The sequence below is a fragment of the Trichoplax adhaerens genome, genomic scaffold, assembly GCF_000150275.1.
Source record: "Trichoplax adhaerens TRIADscaffold_6 genomic scaffold, whole genome shotgun sequence".
Classification (NCBI taxonomy): domain Eukaryota; kingdom Metazoa; phylum Placozoa; class Uniplacotomia; order Trichoplacea; family Trichoplacidae; genus Trichoplax; species Trichoplax adhaerens.
In genome coordinates, this window is record NW_002060948.1 from 4,095,542 (window position 1) to 4,122,284 (window position 26,743).

Sequence of the window (26,743 nt, forward strand, 5' to 3'; positions counted from 1 at the left end):
TTCCTTGAAACTCAACTTAAGCCTAAAGCCGCAAATTTTTAGCCATTCGCTCGACTCGAACTTACTGTATTCTTCTGTCATTAGGTTGTAATCCAACCAACTCAACTCCACTCGCTATCAGGTTGAGTTGGGTTGAGTACTACTGTATAGTTTATAGTCGATTGATCCAGCATCGGTTTACAGCTATGAATACATCGCTAAAACGACTTGTATCGCTGTTAAAAAAGACATTTTCATTGATTTAATAACGACAAACTTTGCCATTTTTAAAATTCTGACGTCATACAGTGCTGTACTGTACTGTACACTGTACAGTAGGTAAGGTCAGGGACTACTGTACTGTACAAAAAAAGAATAGAGGGACGTAAAGCAATCGTTGACAATAGTAATAATAATGTGTGGTGGCCGATTCTTTTTTGAATAATTTCAATTGTATCGCATGTCTGTAAATTAAGGCACACTACCCCGTCTGCTATTGCCATCTTTAAATTAGCTACTGCTAATTTGGTTTGTGCAGTATGATCTACTGTACACTGTAGACTGTACACTGTACAGTACTGTACGCTTTGCTTGCTACGATACGGTACGATACAGCACCTGTACTGTACCCTACAGTACACGTTCGTAATGTAATGTACAGTACTGTACTGTACTGTACAGTACAGTACAGTGTGAAAACGTTTTGGTTTAAACTATGGACACTAGTTCGTTATTAACTCTCCATAGTATGGCGTTCACTAGTGTGAACGATGTACTCTTTCATACTGTACCAGTACTATGATTGTACTGTACCGCGAAGTCATCCATCAAGGAATCTACAATCCGGACATGGACTGTGACATCGGCAGTACTGTAGAAGTGGATATTATTTATACCTTGCATGGTGCTGCAATCCATCTTCGTCCATAAGTATATTTGGAACGCGTTCATGAGTAATCCATTATCATTATCGACTATATTAGATTATATGTTGAGCAATAGTGTCGTCTAGGTCAGAGCGTGAACAGTCCCTGGTACAAAGCTATTCATAAAACCTCCATTACAACGTCTTTGCATCTGTACATTGCGATTTCAGACATTATAATCGGCTTGATCTTACCTCATTTCACTTTCGTCAAATACTGCATCCAAGTCCAAAGACTGCTGGCAAGATGAGTGAGATAGTGAAAAATAGGGAGCAGCTATACAAGTTAATCATAAGGTAACAGGCTACAAGTCATCGATACTTGCAATATGCAAGTATACAGTAAAACCTAATATAGACTTGATGTACAATAGCCGTAAATGATAGTCATCAGCTTCAAGCTATACCTATTTAGGTGCTTTTCATCACCCTTGAGATGGTTTATAATGTGCAGACAACTCTACCATACTAGTGTACAATGCTGTTTACAGACAGACGTATTGTGCCTATTACCTACATTTCAGATAATTGTTGTTGCTATTTCATAGTCAGCTGCGCTACGATGGATATGAAGATATCGCAGCACTTGTTGGTAATACCGTTAATACACTGGAAACTTGTGCCCCATCTTCTAAATTATTCAACATTGTCTCCAGATCTCTAAGTAGTGAATCACAAGGTACAGTACTATCTATGGATGATCAATCAATTTCTTATGCAGGATGCTAAATTACGACGGTCATGTTGTACTGTGGATTGAGAAAGACTCATCCAATTTTTCTCATAATTATTGAAATACAATCTTATCCTAGTTATTGTACAAGTATTAGTATACTTGAACAATGTACGTACTCCAAACTGGTCGTCATTCATCACTGCCAATATTGTATACTGTATACTGTAGCTGATCATTTTGCTAACCTTCGTACAAATATTATATTAAAAATTAATTGAATTGCTAATCTTTTTAGGTCGCCTCGCTAATGTTGGAGAAGGAATTGATTTGGAATACGAAGGAGACGGTAGATTATATTATAGTCAGTTTATTTAAAGTGATGTATCGCTTACGAATTAAGTACAATCGGCTAATGTAGTATCAAGACTTTCGTACCGCAGTTTTGAAGCTACCTTTGCAACTAGTTTATTAGCTTGCTATGTTACCAGTTCATACAGCTAATGTTGATTGTTACAGTATTAGGCAGCATTGTTTGCTATCTTTTTTCAAAAGAGTTTTAGTTTCAACCTAAAAATGCAATCTTAAAAACAAAAAATGATTCATTAATAGTGATTAAAATAGCTCTTGCTTGGCTGATCAATCTTTAACGTGACTTTTTGCATTGGAAATCTTCCTAAATGTAGTCATCGTGAACTCACCTCCTGTGTTTATGTATGAAACCTGTTACGTAACTGCTCATAAAGCACCATGTCGGGTGGCATGCTTCACCAAAGACGGTAAGTTAGCATTTCGTATATTGCTTCGGCTCTTATAGAATTTCTGGAGATCTAAATGCTAGCTTATGTTGTCGCTTAGATCGCCTGGTCGCAACAGGATCTGTCGATAACTCAATCAAGGTTAGAATTTACTAAATTTTCAAAGCTGTAGCTAATGCAACATTAACTGAGCTAAAGTTCAATTTATATAATTTAGTTTCGTTGATATTGAAGTGATTAGGAATGATTGCCATCAAAAAGTAATTAATAAAGTTTTAACCTGCTACTATAAACAGATACTAGACGTTGATCGTATGATCGCTAAGGGAATATCTGATATCCCATTGAATGAACCGCAGCCACAGTCTGGACAGCAAATGGAAAGCCATCCAGTTATTAGGACTTTATATGATCACTCAGAGGTTAATAGGCTATACTCTATACATGTAGCTTAACATAATCTTTACGAATTCACAATTTCTTTGTTTAGGCTGTTACTGCTTTGGAATTTCATCCTAAAATGCCTATCCTAGCGTCAGGTAGCAGGGACAGAACTGTTAAACTCTTCGATTTCAGCAAACCTTCAATTAAACGTGCATTTAAATCTATTCAGGTTGTTCATAGCCTAGTCAATATACGGTATGTCGTACCTCCATTATAATTACAACAATTTTTTTTCGTAGGACGCCTACGGAATTCGATCTATTTCTTTTCATCCTACTGGTGATTATTTATTAGTCGGTTCCGAACATTCTACAGGTAAAGAATGACATTATGTACAACAGAATCTATGCCTATTAATGTAATTGTTATGCTACTACTTCACAAAGATATTTAAGGCTGACGGACTTTAGTATTGACAATGATTCAATAATGATTTCTAGTGCGGCTCTATGATGTTAATACTACACAATGCTTTGTCTCATCTAATCCTCATGATCATCACGTTGGACCTATTACAATGGTATGAAGAAGTGTTTTATTCCGTTACATTCGTAGTAATTATAACTCTGTCAGTAAATTATGTTTATGTTGTAATCGCTAAGGTTTCTTATGCTCCAAATGCAAAATTATACGCCACAAGTAGTAAGGATGGGTCTGTTAAGGTAGAGGTTTTATAAAACTTTACACCTGTAGATTTCTCCATGAATTTACAGTATTCTATACGTCAAATATAGATATGGGATGGGGTTAGTTGCCGATGTATTATTACATTTGGTAAGGCTCATAATGGAGCTGAAGTATCGTCTGTGACATTTACTAGAAACTCAAAGGTATTTCATAATGTATTTCAATTATAAATTTATTAGTTGCTAAAAAATTTTATTTCATGCAGTATATATTGACGAGTGGTAAAGATTCAACTGCTAAGCTATGGGAATTAGCTACAGGTAATGGAAAATATCAAATTTGGATAGCTGTAATTTTTTATTTTATAGTACAGTTCTGTTAATTTACGTCACAACTGTTTAGGTAATTGTATGAATATCTACGCTGGAGCTACTCAACATCATCATCGCACACAAGCTGTATTCAATCAGTCAGAGGATTATGGTAAACATTTGATGGATATCTGTTTTAATGTAAATAGGATGCCAATGTAGCGAAATTAGCAAACGAAAGCAAATTAGTTGTATTATTGATCATAAAATGGGACCCGTTAAAAACTGCAGTCTACATTTATTTAAATGGATAGAATATTAGCTAGATTATGTGTTGTTTTCTAAAAAATAGAAATAATCAGCCATGTATATATTTAGTTTTATTACCAGACGAGAAGCACAATTCTGTATATTCATGGGATGCACGAACTGGTGAGAAGCAGAAGAATTTAACAACTGGTTAGTGTTAATAAGACGAGTTTTTATATTGTATGGATCATGCTTTGTACTTAAATCATGTTATCGCAAGTTGTTGATAATTAATTAGTTGCTGCTAAAGGTTAGTTATTGCTGTCTCATATTTAGGTCACAATAATATTATCCGTTGTATATATCATGCCTCATCAATACCTGCAATGGTTACTTGCAGCGACGATTTTCGAGCTAGGTTTTGGTATACGAAAGGAATGGCTGATTTTAAGATGTGAAGGCTGGTGTAGTTATTTTATTTGATGTACATTGTTTACTTCGAATGATATATTTCGTTAAACATAGGTGTTAGCTCGATCCTATTGCTGCGCTTTCGTGACAGTAAGGTTATATAACATCGGAGATGTTCAAAATTTTGTATATTATTTGTTAAAATTAAATGCCTTCGATGATGAATAAGAGCATCATGAAAATCCCCTAATTGCTATATCCGCTTAGTCTGAATACAAGCGTCCGTGTTGTAATTAGGCATAAAGAAGAAATCGTCATTACACAAGTTGCATATGCTTCTTAAGTCCTCTGAAGGAAGGAACTGTATTTATGGCTAGGCATTTTTGAAGCCTAACTATTTTTTACTACGGAGAGGACGTAGTGCTATAAATGCGCATAGTGCAGTATCCGCACAATGAGCCAAACGAAATACTCCATAATTATAACATTATGTTATGGAATTGTATTTAAAATACAGAGACTCTGCATTAATCTGTAAATTTAAATTATTAGCTATTTTCTATCGTTTGTACAGTTATCCTCGACTGTTACTCTTGAAAGTACTACAATCAACGAACGGATTTTATATAGATTTTATGCAGCAATGGGACAATGTCTATATGCAAAACTGTATGCAATAATAATCCATTATGTCGAGATGTGATAGTGTAAGATAGATAACAGTCAGATACATGCCTAATAAACTGCATTGATGTCAGAAACGTTCATTTCGTAAGTTAAAGTTTCAACAATTGAGGTATACCTGATATACGCGGAAAATTAGCCATTATCATGAAATTTTAATAGACAGCTGAATAATGTCTATCTTTAAAGCCTTTATAATAGTATAATTATACAGTATCATTAATGGCAGTTATTGTATATCGTTCTGCTAAACGATGCTTTCATCTAACTGAAAACTTTAGCAAAATATCAATCTCATGTACAGTATTTAAAGATATGTCTGTGTGCGCTGAGCCTTGTGTTGACAAATATTACAAATAACAAAACTGTAAAACTGGCAGTGTAACAGACTAACAGTCATACAGTGTTAATATTGCGTATTTTTGCTACCTATCTATTAACTGAAGGATTTAAGGTATAACTTAGGGAGATACTAAAAGTGCAAGGTACTTTCAAATTATTTCGACTAACGATACTTTAATAATAGTAATGATGTTCGATATTTTAGCAGAATTATTCTTATGCTATATACTGGTAATCAATAATGGATGATTTACTAGAGTACGTCAGAAATGATCCAAAATAAGTAAATTTTGAAGCACTAATGCACAAAAACACATGACACGAATTGCATGGTATTGAAAGAAATAATTGAATTGATTACAGATAATGCTGCAAAGAATATCATTAGCAACTAATACATTATAATCAGTGGCATGTAACAGTTTTAAGCCTCAAGTCATTCTAACCCTTAATTACTGCATTATTTTAGTATTGTACAGAAAATGTTAGATTTTGTAATCAAAAATTATTTTATTAAAAGACAAATAAATTAAACGCATTCTGTATTGATTAAGCAGGAATAATTTCGTTTCACAATTTGGTAGTGCAATTATTGTAATAGCAAATTTGATATAAGTCTATCGAACCGATTTTAATTTGAACATTCACACAGAATGCAGGAAAATACTTGTGTCTATGTATGTGTCACTTATTCTGTTACTAATAAATAAGGAAATATCACTATACCGAACCACTTAGAATATTCTTCAATAAGCCTTTAATTGAGCAAATTTAAGCGAAGTAATTTTTCAATCATTTCATCATGTTGAATCTCTTCTAGAGAACGATGTCTATGATTGCATGAACAGTAACGATGATCATTTTGACCATTTTTACTTAAGTAAAGCAAATATTTACCATCACATACCTCCATATCTTGGTAACAATCATCATTGGCTATAGTTTTCAAAGTATCAAATGAAGATGGACTATTATTAACATTATTGTCTGAAAGTGGCTTGGATGTAGCACCAGTAGTTGCATTAAATTCATCGGTATGGACGATTGAGTCATTTACTGAAAGTTCATTGATACACTGTAAACATTTTTCATATTCATCTGTTGACATATCCAGTAGTGATAGAAGTGTATCAGTGTTTTCTCTACCAAATAAACTTTTGTCGCTACACGATAAAGACGACGATGGAGTTGGTCTTTGATCTAATGTACGATTTACCAATATTTTAATTATATCTAAGCTGCACTTGAAGAGAGAACAATGTTTAGATGTCAATATACTGTGATTAGTCTCACATTGTTGAAGCTTTGATGTACTGTTGTTGATATTAGCATGGTGATGATTATTACTCTCAAGCCTGCGATAATTTCCTTTATTAGGATGAACATCTAACTTACGATAATTTCTTCTAGTTGGATTGCTGATTGGTCTTGTATTAGTCCTGATATGGCTATAGTAGGATGTTGAGTCCGCTTCTTTTATGATATTGCTTTTATTTTTATTCATGTGACATTTTGTCTTGATTGGAGTAGATGCTTGAGAGCTATGGCAGTTACTACTTGTACCTCCATTAGAATGGATATTTCTATTAGCTAGCTTTCTATCAAATCGATCTTTTAAAGAAATTCTGGCCCTTTTATGATGACTACTGATATTAGGCTCATTTGTATTAATGTCTTCTTGATGACTGTCAATACTTCGCTTTTGGGAACTATAGGAAGTATTATTACCACTGGTATCATTGTTGCTACCGTCGCCATATTCCGTTTCAGAATCTGAAGATAGGGCATTGTAATCGCTATTATTGCAATGGTCATTGCATTTACCTCGATTACCATAGCTAGTTTCACAAGAATTGATCTTACGCAAATTATCATAAAGTTTTGATTTCTTTCTAACCGGCGAAAGTTCTCGATTATGACCTATTATAGCTTCATTTAGTAGTTGTTTTAAACAGATATTTTGTTGCTTAAACATTTTACTAATATTTAAAATAATCGACATGATGTTAATGTGATCAAAATCGCAATGACAACCTTTCATTCGTTGAGATGCATTATATTTGTTTACGTTTGCATTGCTAAATTTACTATCAGAAAGCATGAAATCTTCACTGTTTCTATCAGATTCCATTTTACTTCGTTTATAAACAGTGTTACTGGCTTTCGTATGGCTGTCTATGATATTATTTTTGTCTTCACAGTTATCTGTTGAGCAAATGTAGACCTCAGGATCTTCAGAGCTTTCGGAGTCTTCAGAATCTGATGATAGCGAAAGCAATTTCTCTTTTTCGGTAATAGCAGGAACAGAAATTTCAGGTGTAACTGGCACACGCAAGAAAGCATTTATCTCGCTAAAAGCGATATCTTTTACAGTATCAATATACTGACTGTTGGCTATGCTAAGTTTTCCAATTGAATTTTTACATATGGCGTAACTTGAAGTATCATGAAACCAGTTATTGCATGGAGTTATATTAGATATATCTTGGCCAATAGCAATAGCCGTTCCATAGACCCAGCGGTGAGAAATATTTTTAGTACTATAATTACCACCTCCCAATAGGAGGATAGGCATATTAAAAGATTTTAAAAATTGAAGGCAGCCACCATGTCCCTGTGGTGTTAAATGGTAGCCATTAGCATATTTTTCAGCTATTAAACTTTCACCGGATTGTAAGACGATAACTTTCGGCTGATAGCATTGTACGACTTTGGAAATTATCTAACACGAGAGTTAATCCATATAGTATTCTTAGAATAGGTTTTTTTATATCATAGCTCTTCTAAGTTAGTAAGTGAGAAGTTTGGAGTACTGTATAGTGTATGCTGCTACTAGCATAATTCTAGTCAGATCTATTCTAGCAGCTTTATTGTCTATCTACTACTTACTGGTTGAAAAATTAAACCGTAAGTTTCGTCATCGATATTATCCGCAAGAGGAATATTTAAAGAATACTTACTGCTTTGATTAAATCCAATTTGGCTAGATAAATATAAAAGAATATTTCAATACGTTTTTTTTAGCATACATTATTCGTATATCCTTTAACATGTCACTTATTACAAAATGACTGCAATGAAGCATATCATCAATGGGTAAAACTTAGCTAAAGCAATAATAGCTTTAATTTTTATAATATTATCAAACCTAATAATCTCAAATATTACTATAATATCTCCCATAAAGTCTGGAGTTATTATGCTTTCATTTTATATTAGACCGGTAATTAGAAATAATTTTTAGCATACGGTACAGTCAAGCGCGATCCTTTTTGCATATCAGGTACTGTAGTGGTAAATAGGTACCATAAGATTAAAATGATTGCTTTTGATTCTAAGATTTCTACTTACTTTATCCAATCATTACCCTGAAAATATTTGCTTTCGCAATGAGGGAAAGTAACAATCATAACACGATTATTTGTAGAAAATGCCTCTTGGATTGTATCACATTGATCAGGTCCAAGATTGATATAGATTACACGTTCATGTTGTTTTAATAGTTCTAATAGTGCTAATGCAACATCATTGATATAATTAAAACCGCAGGCTTGGCTAGTTTGAGCTTGATAGAATCCACCTAGAAGGGGAAATTAACAATTGATATAAGTAAAAGCAAGTTTTATGGAATCTCAAAGCATTTTTGCACTAATAACTTATACTCGTATGCTAATGTTAAGGAAATAAGTAAAAGTTGCGGCACTAGCACTCATATTGCCATTCAGACTACGCTAGTTGAACCTTGATCTGCCATGGTATTAATGATCGAGAAATTTATATGAAGGTAAAGAACGCGTTACTACAGGAATATCGATGTTCAGGAAGTAAAGCAAATTCCGTTACATGATAGATTAGTTACAGTAAGGACTTATTTCGTTATCTGTCTAGCCGAAATAGCTGCCTACATACAACAAAGAATGATGAGCAAGATGTTGTTGGAAGAAAAAAGAGTGATGAAATGAGATTTACAAGCAAGGTTTTAAATGCAAGCTGCATAGAATACAGCGTTTGATAATTAAAAGCTGATCGCTAAGGTCTTATTTCAATTTTCTGGATACCATTCCACTAAACCGAAATGAAAATGTAAAATAAATCGACGTTCAGATACCATATAAAAAAAACTTCATGATCAATTTGTTTCAGTCAAGTCTAGAAAATTGTACCGGATCAACTGATGTTCAGAAGACCTTTTTATGTTTCCTATGTATCTACTCTTGTCTTTGAAGGGATATGTATCAAGTACGATGAGTAAACTTGTCAGGGAGACGTAATCCTCTTATTGCTATATATAGCCTGTATTTTACTGATCTAATTATGGCGTCGATTTTTCAAGATACTAGACTTACCTGACCAATTAATAGCGATGTCGGCTTGGTTAGAATTCAGTTTAGAGGCAGCTGATACAGAAGCACTAGCTACTAACTGGCAATAATGCAAAAGCCCTTGAAATACCGGATAGTTATCGTCAACACCGAAATTTTGAACTTTTTCCCGTTTGGAACTTTCTTCTGCTCGTTGTAAAAATTGTAAGTAGGCCATCGAATGGAAACGATTGAGTTGCCGCAAACTAGCGGCTTGCGGTCGTAACATTTTCATTTTATGGTGTAATCCGTATTCAAGAATTAAGTCGTAAGTTAACTGTATTCTCATCGGATGGATGGGATGATCTTGATCAAGACTTGTACACCATGTAAATGGATGGTAAAAGTAGCAAACTCGTTTTCCACTCATGTTGATCGACCCGATATGAATAATTTAAATATCGACTGAAGATGTTCGCAATTTATTGATGGAGGTGAAAACGAAATAATGGAGGGTTTACTACCTCTATACTCGTTTTATATCGATTTATAGATTAGCACCTCTTATTCTCGATGATTATGATGAACATGTGAAAATATTTCATATAATCACATTCTCTACTCATACTCATGGATCTAAATAAATACCTATAACATCCACCGAAGATTTCAGAACGTATCTATGCTCCTTTCCTTTTTTACACCTACAACAGACAGCAACAATAAATGTGTGAAATAATCTATTCGCTATTCTGTAAATATGGATTGATTTTTGCCTTCTTTTAGTTTATACTAACGTAGTGGTGTATAAGACTGCTTTCCTGGGGTCATGTAAGCGAAAAATTTTAATATGGCTTTTTCTATCCAACCATGTAAAGTTTCAATTTCTCTTTATCCTCAAGATTGCGATCAAATAATTTACATCACGGGAGTTGTGAAGTTTTCGTATCGTGATTTACTTGATTTTTGGACCGAAAATGGCTTATAATGTTGTCTTAAATATTCTACAGTAGAAGTCGATGCTGGCGCTTGGATAAACTCGTATTTTAAAATTTGTTACGATTGATGTTGGCGTGATTCAATTTGACTATGCTATGGATGAAAACAATTATTGGGTCCATGATAGGAACAGATTGGAGTATGACCATAAATGCTATAAATAAGGTTCGGAAGGAAATGATTTCAGTCCCTTAAAGAAAGATTTTGATAAAAGTAGGTATCGTGGCAATTTACTAATAATCTAGATGGTAGTTCGTCCAAAAGATATCATTGGAGTATGATGATGGTAATATTACATTGAGATATTTACTAAGCTCTTCTGTCGAAAGTTAGAGTATTGACAAATTTCTGATTGAAATGGGTGGCTTCTAGAGGATATCTTGTTAATAGATGTGCAAGTCGATATGATCATAGAAGATATCAAGAAGGACGTGGTGGAGAGCATTTGGAACTTTTACATCGCCTAGAGTAGAATGAAAGTAATCCATAAACCTAGATTCTAGAGGACATTTTAGTAAATGATTAAGTGGATGATGTAAATAAGGCCAGATAGCAAAAGTTTCATTATACTACAGGAATTTTAAGGAGTTGCATGGCATAATGGATTTCTTCATTCAGGTCTATACATTTATGCTAGGCTATACCTTTCTATGGCCACTAGTGCATATTTTTAGTAATCCATGTTGGAGCTATGCTAAGTATCTAAAAATATACGAACAGAAAATGCGCATAAAGTATCATGAACAACTTTAATATGGCATGTCAGAAATGGCTTTAGCGTACACTTATATTACAATTGCGCAATGACGGTACTATATTTCTGGATATGGTTTTAACATATTCCATTCATTAGCCTACTTTGCATTGTATATAATCTAGGCTAGATGTAGCCAAAGAACTGTGTGGATATTTGAAAGTTTTATGTGTTACTTTGATTAATTGTAAAAAGAGGATTGACGTTTTGCAGAAGGATAAGTCTATAATATGCACGATAATGGCATGGATGTGAGTCGGTATAATGGATGGTACTCTTAAATAGGATTGATGGAGAATAACTTAAGCTTTCGGTATTCTTTGATACTAAGAAAATAATTTACAAATGTAAGTTAATTGTACAACAGATGGTGTCAGAATTCATTTGGAATCTGAAAGTAAAGTATTTGCTTACGGGAATGTATTCAGTAGCAATATGTGTTTAAGCTGGTTAGCATTACAAATTACTGCTTGCAAAACGTAAATCGCATGAAAAGTTACACGAAGTACATAGAAGGAAGATTCATCTATTGATTTAGAATTGGATTTGTCTACATTATCATGCTACATGTTAGGAAGCAAGATCTTGCGCGAAACAAATAAGGTTTAACGGACAGTGACCTAAGTTTGGAGATTTTGAATTTCTTTGGATTTCCTTATTAGGGACGTTACTCTATTCTGTTGCAGCCTATTTGTTAGTATAATCGGTATAGCTGCACTCAATACCTTAGATGCTAAACTAGGAATACTTATGTGGCATTTACCTTCCGTTAAATCCATATAATCTTTCGACGCTATCGATTAAAGTGGCAGTTATCTTTCAAGAATGTAATAAACAAGGAAAGCTTACCCATTAACACAAGCTCACTCTTGCAGTGGATAAAGCATGACTTGATAAAATTCAAAATGCCTTACATTAATAGACTTAAAATTTGTTTTTATTATTACCTAAGCATTTTAATATTATCCTATTCCTCCTAATCACATCAATATTGTATACTAAGGCCAGAATGATCGGAAAATGATTTTCGGTTTTCACTCCTGGACCAGTTTTGAAGTAGTCTAACCATGTTAAATGATGTTCAAGTCGATTTACTTTTTTCGAAGATTGTTTATTATTAATATCTTAAGTATCTTAACCGCGATACTGAAGTTCTTTCGAAGATGATCAAACATGATCAAAATTTAAAATGCCATGTATTAATAGGCGTAAAATTTGTTTTTATTACTACCTAAGAATTTTAATAATATTCTACCATTTCCTCTTAATCGCATCAATGTTGTGTACTGTGGCCAGAATGATTTCAGCCTTCACTCCAGCACCAGTTTTGAAGTAATTTAACCTCGTTAAATGATGTTAAAATCGATTCGCTTTTTCTAAGATCGTTTATTGTTAATATGCGTATCTTATCAGCAATACTGAAATTCTTTGGACGATAATTGTAAGATTCTCATGAAAATAACTTATCATAAAAGTTGCGTCGTTAGATCAATATTTAACATAGATCTCGAAATAGGATAGAATTTGTGCTCTAAGTCATAGCCTTATTAATACCAGTGAAGGCTTATGCATTATATTAGTGCGCTATCTACGGCCGCAGTGTGCTTTTATTATGAACATAATGTATAAATGAAATAGTCTATCGCATAATTTTTTACTGTAATCCACGGTTAACTTTATGAACAAGATCAGAGTTTATCTTTCCATAAGTAAGAAGCATCAGAATTGCCTTTACTACTTGTAATGCCTACGCAATAATCATTGCACCAAATATCAACTAATATCATTTTCTTACTGGAATTGTGCTGATCTCCGAAGATTCATTTAGGGCAATTTTTGTGCATATAGGAAATTAGGGCATACTAATCTTAGATCTATTATTCATCCTGCACAAAATTACCTCACCGCTGTAAAATGTACAGAATGTTCCGTTGCTCTTATTATTTTAATGATATCATGGCAATATGGATTGGAATTGGAAAGTACGGTATCACACTTGAATACACCAATTATTTGTATTCAATTCAAGTTAACAGTCCAACTCTGGATGTGATAAAATAAGGATAGTTATTTACTTAGCCTAGATTGATACTATTATTTTAATAGAAAGTATCTTATGGGTGGATATGCATACGTAAGCCATGATGCAATAAGTAAAGATTTTATAGGAGTATTGCGCTAGGCTATACTATTACAAAGTAATCATAGTCTTAATTCATACAGTGACTAAAAATATGTCTTGCTTACGTGACTGATAGTGAATCTTATTCCTACATTGTATAAATTAGCCTCAAATTTAGCCTGAAAAAGATTAACTCCTACCATCACCGTAACTAGATGTACTGTAAATATTTTATGCGCAGTTTGTAAAACTATACTTATCCTTATTACGACTAGACATTACTTAATATTTTTCATCCGATTGTCTGATGAGATGAAATCTATAAACTTAAAATTTTACTTTACTCTACAAGTTTAACGGTAAAAAATGTAGCTATAGTATCAGTCAAAATAGGAACATAAATCGCAATAAGTACAAGAAATGCTCCTAAAGTTTTCAAATTCAGTAACTGAATTGTTATTATTATTTCTATCGTGCTCGAAATTTTTGTACGTGATTGATCTATCTAAAGTAAATGATACGCATTTGAAGTTATTATTGCCGGCTACCATTGCAAGTTCTCGATAGAATGATTAGGGAAATATTGCTTCATGTTATTTACTCTGGAAAAAGCAATGGATTAGTTTCTTCTACTGCAAATATTACCGAAATCTAGTGTATTGTATCAATGAGGAATCAGCTCATTATCGCCTAAGAAAGTCGAGAAATAGACACATTATGTTTATTTATATAAGGTCGATTTAAACTGAATTACTTTGAAAGGTCGTGGAGTTCGAACGAATATCCATATATGTTCAAATGTAAACTGGACTGGGGAATCAGGCGACTACCATATAAATAGTTCCAACATCTGTCTTATGAAAATTTATCCAGTCTTTACATCTTGATTCAATTCAATTTTTACTCACATTTAATTTAACAAGAATTTGTCTCTGTCGTACTTAAAATTATCATTTATCAGTTCCATAATGTGAAATTGATCATCCTTCTTTAGTTACGGTATTCGTTGGAATAAGTTAGAAAGCAATTAATTGACATATGGAATATTACTTTTTTTGCATACTTTATGCACAGTTATGATGAAGTGATATGATTTATTTTTATTAATGCATATCCAATACTTTACGAGCTTGCCTAGAAATTTATTTCTATTTTATTGACATTACATCTGAATTATTGTTTACTTTGCCTTACGATTGAAATGCAGTTTAGATGTCAGATCGACTTTGGATAGCTTCAAGCTATTTTAGATTTTGAGCTTATAGAGATGACCTTAAATATTCTAAAAGGACAAATGGTTTTACTAGTAAATAATGTAATCTTAATTATTGATGTTTCCCATAAATTGGGTTTTGCACCACAATGTAAATTAACTAATGGTGAAATTTATTTGCAATACGGTTTGCTTCAGAATAATTGTACACTTACGTAACAAAACGCATCTAAAATCAGGTAGACGAAGCTTTATTTTGAAACCTACAGTACTAACATATGCATTACTTTGACTGAATGAGATCATTTGCTTAGCTATACTGCCCTAGAGATGTTGCTACCTACTGAAATGGTAGTGAACAGTAGCCATAAATTCTATTTTGCAGTCCATATCAAAATTGTCAGTACAATTTCTATGTACGAATAGGTTTAGGAACCAGTACGAATCATGGCCGGATTACAGATATTGGCCATAGAGTCGCTATATATAATTTGTAAGTCCAATCAGTTTTAGCAGGAAATTTGTATGTATTGATCACCCTCTATCATCATAGATGCTTTTTGTTTTTATATACGATGTAAGCATAATCGAGAACATCTATAAATTCTTCACATCCTGCTTGAATAATGGCTAGAAATTGGCATGTAATAAAGATTGCAATGACATCATTTATGATAGACTCACATAAATTCAAAAATACACAGAACAGAATACCGCTCAGGAGGAAATTCTCGATTAGTAGTATCTTAAACTTTGATATAATAATATCAAATTAAAGATTCCTCCATGATTCATTATCAAAATAAACGGTGTGAAAAAATTTTGGCTGTCGCAGATTGAATACCTTATCATCTTACTGATAGTGTATAACAAGTGCAGACGTGTTAAATCACATTTCAGTTTAGGCGTGCATGTCATTAACAATTCAATTTTTGCAGTGCATTTGTCATCTAGGTAGGTTTCAAATGTATAAGATTATTCTGGAAATGGATTGTTATGGTAAACATTCTAATTTTAGAATGTAGGAGGTCTTTCTTGGCATGGATCCTAGCGATAGCTATAAATATCTTACAGAAGTAATCCATCCTTAGAATATTGATTGCTGAACTAGATTGTACTCGTTTCTCAGATAAGGTCATTCTAAACTACTATTGGATATCTAAAGTTTATAAAGTCTTTGCATATTCTGTTAGATTTTTAGTCATTCAATCGTGAGTTACATTAGATCATCCAATTTCCTACCGTGACAATGGTTCGATTTTGTTTCCTGATAGCGGCAATACTATGTTGTGGCTTCCATCAAGCGATGGGCATTGTCCAATTGACTAATAATGGATATGAAGGTGTCGTTATTGGCATTAGCGATTCAGTAAGTGAAAGCCAGTTTCCGGATTTATTAGATCAAATTCAAAGTACGTTTAATAAATCCTCATCAAAGATATATACAGCATTTCGACGCCGTGCCTTCTTTCGACATATTACAATTATAATTCCCCGATCATGGAAGAATAGTATTAAGTACAAACCAGCGACCAAACAATCTTTCCATACCGCTGATTTTCGAATTGAACATACTAAAGCAAGTAGTAATGAAAAATGTTCCGATCGGGCCATGGTTAGAACGATTGGTGCCTATCAGTGCGGAGAACCGAATGACTATGTTCTGCTGACCCCCAATAGCTTTTGTCCAAGCAATTGGGCGTCTCGATTTCTGGATAAAAATATCGTCCGTCAATGGGCTCGCTATCGTTATGGAATCTATGATGAAGAAAGCAAAGGGACCAAGCTAACATATCTGAGTGAGTTATTAACTTATCATCTTTGAGATGAGTGATTATAAATTTCTTCTTTGTTAACTGTAAGATACAGCTAATTTATCGCACGAATTATTAGTATTTAATTAAGTATACATAATTAGACACTAGACAGGTATCACCAACATTCATGTTAGTTTAGAAGTAGGTGGCTATATATCTGATTTTATTGACCTATTTTCAAATGGTAAGAGTTGATGTTAATATTATCTACTGACTTGAGTAAAAAGTGACGGTACTGAATGCGGCAGTTTAAGGCATGAGATCAGAATTTAAAAGTTTAATTTGCAAATAAAAAGTGCCGATATTTAACTTTCTACATTAAAGCAATATTTGAGACAACTTTTAATTTAAAAGCTTAGTTTCGAAGCTATTTTAATACCCGAAATTAGCTGCAACAGCTTAAGAATTAACATGGTAATATTGTAACCTATTTAAGATATCATATAATCTAGTCTTACTAAGCATGTTAATTCTTGGTTAAGATAAATAATAGTTTAATGATCTCAATAAACTGCATCTGATTTATCTGTAAAATCTAACCACAACCAATTTTCGATTTTTGTAGAACACCAACAGCTACTTCATTAGCATTATAGCATTTTAATCTACTTAAGTTAATTCTTTAAAGTAGTCTTAATAAGTATGTTAATCCTTGCTTAAGATAAAAGATAGTTTCATAATCTCAACATCTAGCCTTACATTGCATTAAATAAGCCTGGATAAATTAAATGATGATTCCGTATGCTTGATTTTAAGTGAATACTACGTATAAACGCAATTATAGCTAAATTAATGATTACAATGAGCTGAGTAGCTATTTGAAATATTGACTTCAGTTTTAATATGACGTATGAATTTAACTACGAACTAACTTTGCCTTAAGATTAATTATTTACCTACATGCTCCCTATTTGCTAACATTTACACAATGAGTTAATCCGCAGATAAAGGAAATTACAATTTCATGGTTTTACTTTAATGATTTGTTTAGCCACTCTCTCTTAGTTATAAATTATGATTCATTTTAAAATGAATAGATTCTTGCAGGCCCTGTTTAAGATCACCTTTTTCAGGGACTGATACTGTCCGTGTGGTTTTAATTTAGAAGCAGATAAATTATTTTTCAAGTGATCTTAAATGAGCTCTTATTTTATCATCAACAGATTCTCAAACCAGTCAATATGAACCTGTTAAGTGTTCTTCTTCACTCAAAGTTGATATTGTGCGAGGTTTTAATACAAAATGTAGCATTAATCCAAATAGTGGCTCTGTTCATTTTCTTTGCCGACCCCGAGTTGGTCGCCCACCTATAGCCGCAGGTTCCATCATGTATGAGTACCGAATGGACGGGGTAAGTTAAATCTTATCAATAAAGATTTATAAGGTGTGCTTTCCAATAAAACTTACTACTGTATCATCAGCATCAATTTATGTTCAATTGGCTACAGGAACTAACCAATTTTGGATTTATATCTTCTTTGTATTGACGTTTTTTCTTAATATTCGTAGCTTGAACATTTTTGTGATGACGGAGGAGCTGATGAACAAAATGCCATGACACGCCATAATTCGTTGCCTCCAACTTCTCAAAATATTAATTGCGATGGAGAAAGCACGTGGACAGTTATTAAACGCCATCAAGATTTTACCAATCAAAATCGGCCTGCTAGGATTAAAAATACAGCGCCGATATTTCGATTTGTAAAGGCAATGCCAGTACGTATTGTTATGGTTTTGGATAAATCTGGCAGCATGAGGGGCAGTAATTTGCAGCAACTAATACAAGCAGCAACAAATGTTATTTTGCAATTGGGACAAATTGATGGATCTATAGGTAATGAGTTAATATGGTAGTTAAAAATCGAAAATGTTGATGGCAACCTAAATGAATATTACATTAGTAATAGACTACTAAGTTTTTATAAAGATTTTAGTAGTCCATGCATTAGTATTGCATTCTAGTTATAGAATGATCGAATATTATTATCGAGTCAATCCAATGTAATGCAAGTTTGGATTTTATTTTTTAATGTATTGTAAAAAATTTCACGTTTTAATTGATAGGCAGTTGTAATATATTGTAGAACTGGATTATTGAGGCCATATTTACATTACGACCACGTTTAATATAATGATAAACAGAGTTATTAGAATTAGAACTAATTTAATAAAATTACACCGTTATTACTTTGGATACCCTTTATTACTGTAAAGTAATTAAGTCATGTTATCAGTGGAGTTATTTCAGAATAATTGAATTCTGTTCACAAGTACAAGTAAATTAAACGATTATTTTAGTATTCGAAAACTCTGTTGCAAAAGCCCCCATTTTGTTGAGTTATTCTAATAACATTCTGTTTATATTTTAATTAACTGGTAGGAATTATAATATTTAGTACATCTGCAACAGTCACTTGCCCGCTTATGGCTGTTAATAACGATCAAGACAAGAATAAATTAATTGGCTGCTTACCACCAGAAGCATCAGGAGGAACTAGCATTGGTAGTGGTATACTCAAAGGCATTGAGGTAATGTAGTTAAATTTAATATTCTATTTTCCTTGAAATATCCAATCGAGGATAATGATGACTAGTTAGATTAGTATTAGTTAAAAATTCTTCAGTGACTCCTGATTTTAATAAGAGAATGCTAGTTTTTGTAAATAGTGAGAATGATGACAGATTGCTATATATATAAATCTTTATTAATATTTATTCAAGTCTGACTAAACGGCTGCTGCTATTAAATGTTGATTATACCATGCAGTATTAACTGAATAAGGCATATAGGAGTGCTAATATATCATTTATTGAACGGATGAATGTATTTTTTTGGACTATTCCATTAGAACATTCTATTCTTATACTATACTAGTATTGATTTAAAATTTATAGTATTTTACACTTAAAAATATAGCAGATGTATTTCCATAATGACCAATTTGTTCATATATTTTGCTATAGCTTTTACTAGGTTCAGTAGGTGAGCAAAAACCAAGTGGTGGCCATTTAATCGTTATGAGTGATGGCCAAGAAAATGCTAATCCTCGTATTAAAGATGTAATGAGTAATATTACCGAAAATGATGTTGTTGTTACAAGTATATCATTTGGACAATCTGCATCCAAAGTTCTTGAAGATTTGGCAAAATCAACTGGTGGTTCATCTTATTTTGCTTCCACTAATGGTACCTTAACATTAATGAATGCGTTTACTGCCATCATAAGCAATTTAGTTGGGCCGAGTAGTATCAAAGTGACGACACCGATTCAGGTAAATTCTACGGTTAGGGTAATAAATCGCTTTACTAATATTAATGTATGGAAACATTTACTAGCTACGTTTGGATTGTTTGACTGAAGTAGCATAGTGTACTATATGGAGTTTTTTAACAGTAGAGAGATATTTAATTAATTAATATCAGTTATTATTAAACGAATATAAAAAAGAATTACTATCAATAAATGATTAAAAGGATCGTATTTATGCTATTAGCCTAGGAAGAATCTATTTTACTGTTGTATTGCTTTTGTAAGAAGATGTAGTTTTTTAATTGTTTCTGTCTTTTAGGTGTATAGTAGAGAAATTTATGCAAAACCTGGTGAATCGTTTCAAGATTTTGTTCTAGTTGATCCATCGGTGGGAGACAACTCGCAATTTACCTTTACTTGGCAATTGCGTGAGGTCGATGTTGTTCTAACTTCTCCATCAGGGAATAGCTATACTTCTACCTCACCGGAATATATCATTTACAAACAGCAAAAATTAGTTAGAATTATAATACCAAAAGCTGAGGTAAAAGAAAAATTATTTTTAGATACTTTAATATAAGGTTGAGGAATAAGACCATACTAAGATCTTTTTACTAGATTATGCAATTCATATAGCATTATGTATGATGCTTATTTCTCAAATATTTTCTTCTACACCGAATGGATACTATTGTTCATCGCTATACATTTAATTTACTGCTTATCGTATTCATTCTGGCTTACGGAAGTTATGTTCTAATTTCTAGAATGGAAGATGGGAATACACTATTACAGATAAAACATCCAAGCGAAGAAGAGCTGTACGAGCTACTGGCCAATCCCAAAGTATTAGTATTACAGCATCGGCATCACCTAAAGTTGAAAATAGTAGCGATGATTCACTTATTTCTACAGGAGTCGTTATTATTGAAGTAAGGCTTAGTAAAGAGAAAATTCAATATCCAAGTGTGGTAAGCCACCTATGTTTTAGCCTAGATAAATACTAAATGCGGCATACTCGCGCCATAAAATGAATTTAATCGTATTGATTTAAAGTACTCAATCGAGCATATTTTTTATCGTAGCCTATCGTTTATGTTGAAGTCAAACTTGGCCATTTAGCCATATTGAATTGTTCAGCGAGAGTAAAAGTAACAGTACCAAATCTTTCTAAAGATTACTTCTTCCAAGCAAGAGATGATGGTGCCGGTAATAATATGATTTTAGGGGTTACTCTTGGTTATAGTTTACATTTTGAAATGATTGATGATGGTGCTTTAGTATTCGATTTTTAATCCTTATATAAAATTTTATTAACAGGCGCAGATATTGTAGCCAATGATGGAATTTATTCCGCTTATATGACAAATTTTGATGGCAATGGGCGTTATGCTTTACTTGGGATGGCTGACACAAATGCAAATCAATCCTATGTTGACACAGATTATATTTTTGGAGTTGGTAGAGCGATAGATGATCGTCAAGTAGATACCAATGCTACATCGTCAGAAAGGCAGATGGAATATTTATACGCATTTTCTAGAGTGAAATCAGGTCCTTTATTGGAAGTTTCAAATTATCAACTAGGTATATCTTATTAGTTAATTATTATTGCAGGTATACGTGTCTGTGTCTTTCAAGTACGGTATCTAGGCTACCTGTCTAACTGAAATGAGTTGAGATTACATATGGACTGTTTCAAATACTTTATTTCTATAATTTATCATCTTGATGAACATTTTACACTTGTATTGATTGTAAATTAAATTCATAGACAGAGATCAATTACCACCTGCTCGTGTGCACGATGTTATTGTAGCTGAAACTATATCTAAAAATAAGAGTGTAATATTAAAGTGGACTGCACCAGGCAATGATTTGGATAAAGGCACAGGTAGATTTATGATGTTATAACATTATACGTCAATTACACGGTGTTAACATCTAATCCTTTGCTGTAAATTTAAATTTCTTTTTTCGAAATAGCCAAAGGCTATGAAATTCGATATTCTAGTACAGGATTAAGCATCATGAACTTTAGAAAGAATTTTACCTATGGCCAAATTGCGGTCTTTCAATCAGTTTTTGCAATACCGAATGCAACCAATGCCACAAAACCTAAACCAGCTGGTTCAACCGAACAAATGATAGTTACCTTGGATGATGCTGAATATGGAAACACTTATGCACTTGGCTTAATAGCTTATGATGACAATATGAAATCGAAAGTATCGAATTATGTCTACACAATCTTTCAACATGTGTTTCAACCCTTTGATTTCCATGTTAAAATCGATCATCATCATCTTGGCATCATGATAATAAGTTGGAAAATAGCTTGTAATAGTTGTGCTACTGGCATTGGTGAGTAATTAACTACCGGTACTTTTAAAAATGTCATCTTAAAGTGTGACAATTTGTAATATGAGAGGTATTGCGTATATTTTAAAGTAAATTCTGAAGATAGTTTTGCGGTGAATGAGAATTTCACAGATAATTTTATGTATTAATCGATACTATTTCTATTGACAAATTTTACATTCGTATTTCATGTTATTTTTTAACTGAGTCTAAATGTTATTCATTCCATACCGGTAAAGTATTTAATAGTTGATAAACTATAAAATTATTGGTACAATAGGAAGGTTTAAGAATAGTGATTGGCATCTTTTTAACTTAAACTTTTTCAATTCTACTATAGCTCCTATTGGTTATGAAATACAATATAGCACTGATCAAGAAGACTTAAGTGAAGAAGTTATAGCAGGACAAATTATCACTCAAGATCAAATAATTGATCATAAAACAGTAACTGTGGATTCTTCATCTGATGTGTTGCATGAATATACTATCAAAATGAGAAAATATCAGTATTCACGTCCTTATTACTTTGCTGTTCGTGGATATGATAATTACCGTTACTATTCGAATTATTCTAATATTGCTGATATAGAATTTTATAAAGTTAAATCTCCGCAAAATTTAAGAGTTACCTTTATGTCAAATGCCAGTAAAGAAGTGCAATTACAATGGATACTCGATTCATCCAAGAAGGGATTAAGTAAGTTTGGTGATATCTATTTCTCCTATAGAATAAGCTAAAGTAAATGTTTACCTATGTTTTGATATTCACAAATACTTTAAAATCTCGAAATAACAGTTTTTATTACCGATTCTACGGGTATATTGGAATCTAACCATGAAGTATATTATCTTCTGTACCTTTTATTAAATGAAATTAGCACCAGCAAGATATCAAATTTGTTGGATTGAAGCTAATCAGAATAGAGAATCCTGCCGAGCGATATCATCTAATCTACTGCTTAGAGCTGGTGAAGATTTTATCTATCGTTTTAGATTCAGTGAAGCACAATATGGCAAAATATACGATTTTCGTGTCCGAGCTATTGATATTTTTTATCATATCTCATCGGCGAGTAATTCAGCAAAGGTGGAATTATATTATTTATCGCCTCCTACAGACGCTGTAGTCAATATTGTTAGTCATAAGGCGAAAATAATCGATGTCCATTGGAAAGTATTACTAAATGACTTCAAGATATCGACAAGTACGCTAATTTTCTAATCAGTCTATCACTGAACTTCTATCGAATATACCTGTTTAATTATGATTTCTAAATGTCTAGTTTTGAATGATATTATTTGAGTAAATTAGACTGAGCGAAGTAGATTGGTTATAAGATTAGATTATTGTCAATATTGGTAATATTATTATGATTATACTTGTAAGAAAGTATTTTTAACCTCAGATATGCTCGTATATGAATTTATTAAGTCTAATGTCAACATATTGTAGAGAATCTTGAATACAGCAATTCAATAGTCAAGTTTTAAAATATATTACTTATGAGAATATTAAACCTAGTATTTGCCTGGTCAAATTCATAATCGATAGCTTAAAGGGTATCTTTTACTTTCGCATATATAGATTGGTGAAATATCTAACTAGAAATTTTTGTATGTAGCTATTCTATTATGTGACAAATAAGATTAGTAAGATCACTTCTAATGTAAATTTCGTTTAATTTCAATATATTTAGATGCTCGTTATTGCAAAGTGATAATCAGCAACCAACCTTCATTAAATAATTCATCTACTATCTTGGCTACAGAAATGGCTCAAATTAAAAATGATGGGTTTAAAGGATATCAGGAAATGTCTGCTATCTTTCAGTTAATGAAGACCAATGGTTTAAATTACGCTTTCGTAAATTGCTTCGACAAATATCAATTACAATCAACCCTATCAGATCCAATTGAATTCTCCTTTGAAAAGCTTCATATTACTACACCTTATAACTTGGGTTTAATAGTTAATTCTGATAAGTTAACAGCTACATTAGTGTGGGAAATGACGAAAGAGAACGCAATTACCGTTCCAGGTAAATTTATTTCAATAATGTCAATACTAACGATGTGTACTTAATCATTATTAACAAACAAAGATAGCATATATAATTAATTGATATGGACGATATTTGATACTAATTTACGAGTATCTTGAGCTATAACATAAGCATTTACTAGAAGAAAAATAATGTTGCAACTATTTTTTATTATAGCACCTTATTATGAAATACGATATAGCTACGATACCGAGGCCTTTATGAAGGATTTTAATCGTGGGAAGGTCGTTGATGATGATATTATTATCAGGTTTGAACGAAGTATGAAAGATGGACAGAGGACGCGATTGTGCGTTTTCTCGGTAGCTAACTTTGAATATAATCAAACGTTTGCTACTGCGGTTAAATCTTATAGCAATAAAATCGCCCAGTCGGGTATTTCTAACTATGACATGGGCATATTAATTAAAAATTCAACTAGGCCTCCAGAGCATGTGCCGTTTGGGAAAAATCATTTTGTGATTATCGGTGTTATAGGTGGTGTGATATTGATTGTTGTATTTGCATTAGCGATATATCTATATAAACGTCGAATAGGCGCGATCTAATACTCTAGTCTATCGCTTAATACTGTCATCTATATAATAAATAATTTATAAGAATAAGAGCTTAGTTCATGGGACAGAAATATTATTCCGCTATCATTTACATACTATATAGTAATTGATGACAGTTCTTAAAATATTATTTTAAAAATTTCATTATTTCCATGTGCGCACTATAACGTATCAATATTCAAACTGTTAATTATGGCTTTGATTCGGTTCATTTTCGATTTTATTATGTGTAATCATTACCTTCTATTTTAAAAAATTCTACTCTCCTCATAGATATTTATTCTAAGTTATAATACTTTTGGATCTATAGCTTCACATAAGACGAAGGGTTTATTTCATAAAATATTAATATTCAAACGTTTAGTCATAATTTTTATTCCGTTATTAAGCGATTTTATTACATATTATTTTTACTTTGTATTCTAAAACAGATTTCTACTCTTCTCATAGAAGTCTATTCTAAGTTACGATACTTTTGGATCTATATGTTAATATTAGACGATAAATTTATTTTACATTAGTGTAAATTAAACGTAAAAGGATTGATTTTATGCTGCATTATCACATAAAGTATATGTAAATAACTGATTTTACGTACCCCATTTTGTATGATAATTGAATAAATATTTTTTATTATCTCTACCAGATTTTGTCAGTCGTTATGGTGAAATAGGGTTAGTTTTTTTATCAAGAAAATTAGGTAGTTCCACACGGTAAAGAAGCTGTTTGATTGTTATATGGTTTGGCAACATTGGGATGATAGTGATCTAGGACAAATAATTTAATTTTGAGTGACTTCTTATTCTTAGAAATTACCTCTTCGTGCTTGTCTTAATATCTATACATATTTTCCATGTTGTTGTATGATTTGGCAGTATTTGGATGATAGTGACCAGGAACTGACTATTCAATTTTGAGTAATTTCTTATAAATAGGAATAGCGTCTTCATGGTTGCTTTGGTCGAACTAAATACACATTTCCTAGATTGCTATGTGATTTGGTAACATTGAAATGATTGTGATTAAGAACTGATAATTCAGTTTTGAGTGACTTCTCCTAAATGGAAATAACTTCTTCATGCTTGTCTTGATGTCCGTATATATTTTTTTGTTATATGATTTGGTAATAACGGGATGATTGTGGTCAAAGGCTGATAATTGAATTTTGAGTGACTTCTCATACATAGAAATAGCCTCCTCATGCTTGACTTGATATCTATATGTAGAACCCATGTTGCTATATGGTGCATTAAAAACAGAATAATTATGATCAAAGACTGATAATCTAATTTGAGTGACTTCTGATACGTAGAAATAGCCTCTTCATGCTTGTCTTATGCAACAGAAACAATTCCTAGATTGTTACATGATGTGACAAAATCTAAATGATTATGATCAAGAGCTGACAATATAATTTTAAGTGACTTCTCAACATAAAAATAGCCTCTTCATGCTAGCCTTGATGCCTACATGCAGAACCCATGTTATTATATTATTTGGTAAGATCAGGATGATTATGATCAAGAACCGATAATTGAATTTTGAGTGACTCCTTACGCATAGAAATAGCCTCTTCACGCTTCCATTAATGTATAAATATATACATGAAAGCGTAAATTTTGATAAAAATCAATTATATATATTTACTGGTAAAGTTGTATAGTTCTCGTCATTACATGTAGTTCTTAGATTGTTACATGATTGGGCTACATCGGGATTATTGGGACCAAGAATTGACAATTGAATTTTGAGTGACTTTTCATACATGGAAATAGCTTCTTTACGCTCGCTTTGATGTCTATACGCAGCTTCCTTGTTGTTATAAAATCTAGAAAATGTGTATAGCTATCAAAGCAAATATGAAAAGCTATTTCTATATATGAAAAATCGCTCTAAATT

At 32.4% G+C, this 26,743-nt stretch overlaps 3 protein-coding genes across 3 annotated transcripts; 2 read left to right on the forward strand and 1 right to left on the reverse strand.

Annotated features, from left to right (window-relative positions):
• Positions 1–1,151: 1,151 nt before the first annotated feature.
• On the forward strand, positions 1,152–4,424 carry TRIADDRAFT_26681 (uncharacterized protein; the record flags this gene model as incomplete). The annotated part of the gene is made up of 15 exons (XM_002113384.1): positions 1,152–1,201; positions 1,453–1,583; positions 1,876–1,926; positions 2,264–2,356; positions 2,436–2,476; positions 2,632–2,757; positions 2,826–2,948; positions 3,019–3,094; positions 3,220–3,299; positions 3,382–3,441; positions 3,514–3,609; positions 3,672–3,726; positions 3,809–3,889; positions 4,096–4,176; positions 4,303–4,424. 15 exons carry the CDS (start codon positions 1,152–1,154, stop codon positions 4,422–4,424), a joined length of 1,266 nt encoding a protein of 421 aa, XP_002113420.1.
• A 3,428-nt stretch (positions 4,425–7,852) lies between these two features.
• On the reverse strand, positions 7,853–10,134 carry TRIADDRAFT_26667 (uncharacterized protein; the record flags this gene model as incomplete). The annotated part of the gene is made up of 4 exons (XM_002113753.1): positions 7,853–8,125; positions 8,293–8,386; positions 8,755–8,983; positions 9,750–10,134. Coding segments are annotated over 4 exons (981 nt in total), but the record flags the coding sequence as incomplete, so codon positions are not given.
• A 5,964-nt stretch (positions 10,135–16,098) lies between these two features.
• TRIADDRAFT_57572 (uncharacterized protein) lies at positions 16,099–24,835 on the forward strand (the record flags this gene model as incomplete). The annotated part of the gene is made up of 16 exons (XM_002113385.1): positions 16,099–16,591; positions 17,773–17,960; positions 18,119–18,443; positions 18,990–19,138; positions 19,574–19,882; positions 20,180–20,404; positions 20,628–20,831; positions 20,946–21,069; positions 21,181–21,447; positions 21,635–21,754; positions 21,847–22,224; positions 22,562–22,921; positions 23,103–23,429; positions 23,922–24,263; positions 24,444–24,537; positions 24,709–24,835. 16 exons carry the CDS (start codon positions 16,099–16,101, stop codon positions 24,833–24,835), a joined length of 4,032 nt encoding a protein of 1,343 aa, XP_002113421.1.
• Positions 24,836–26,743: the final 1,908 nt, after the last annotated feature.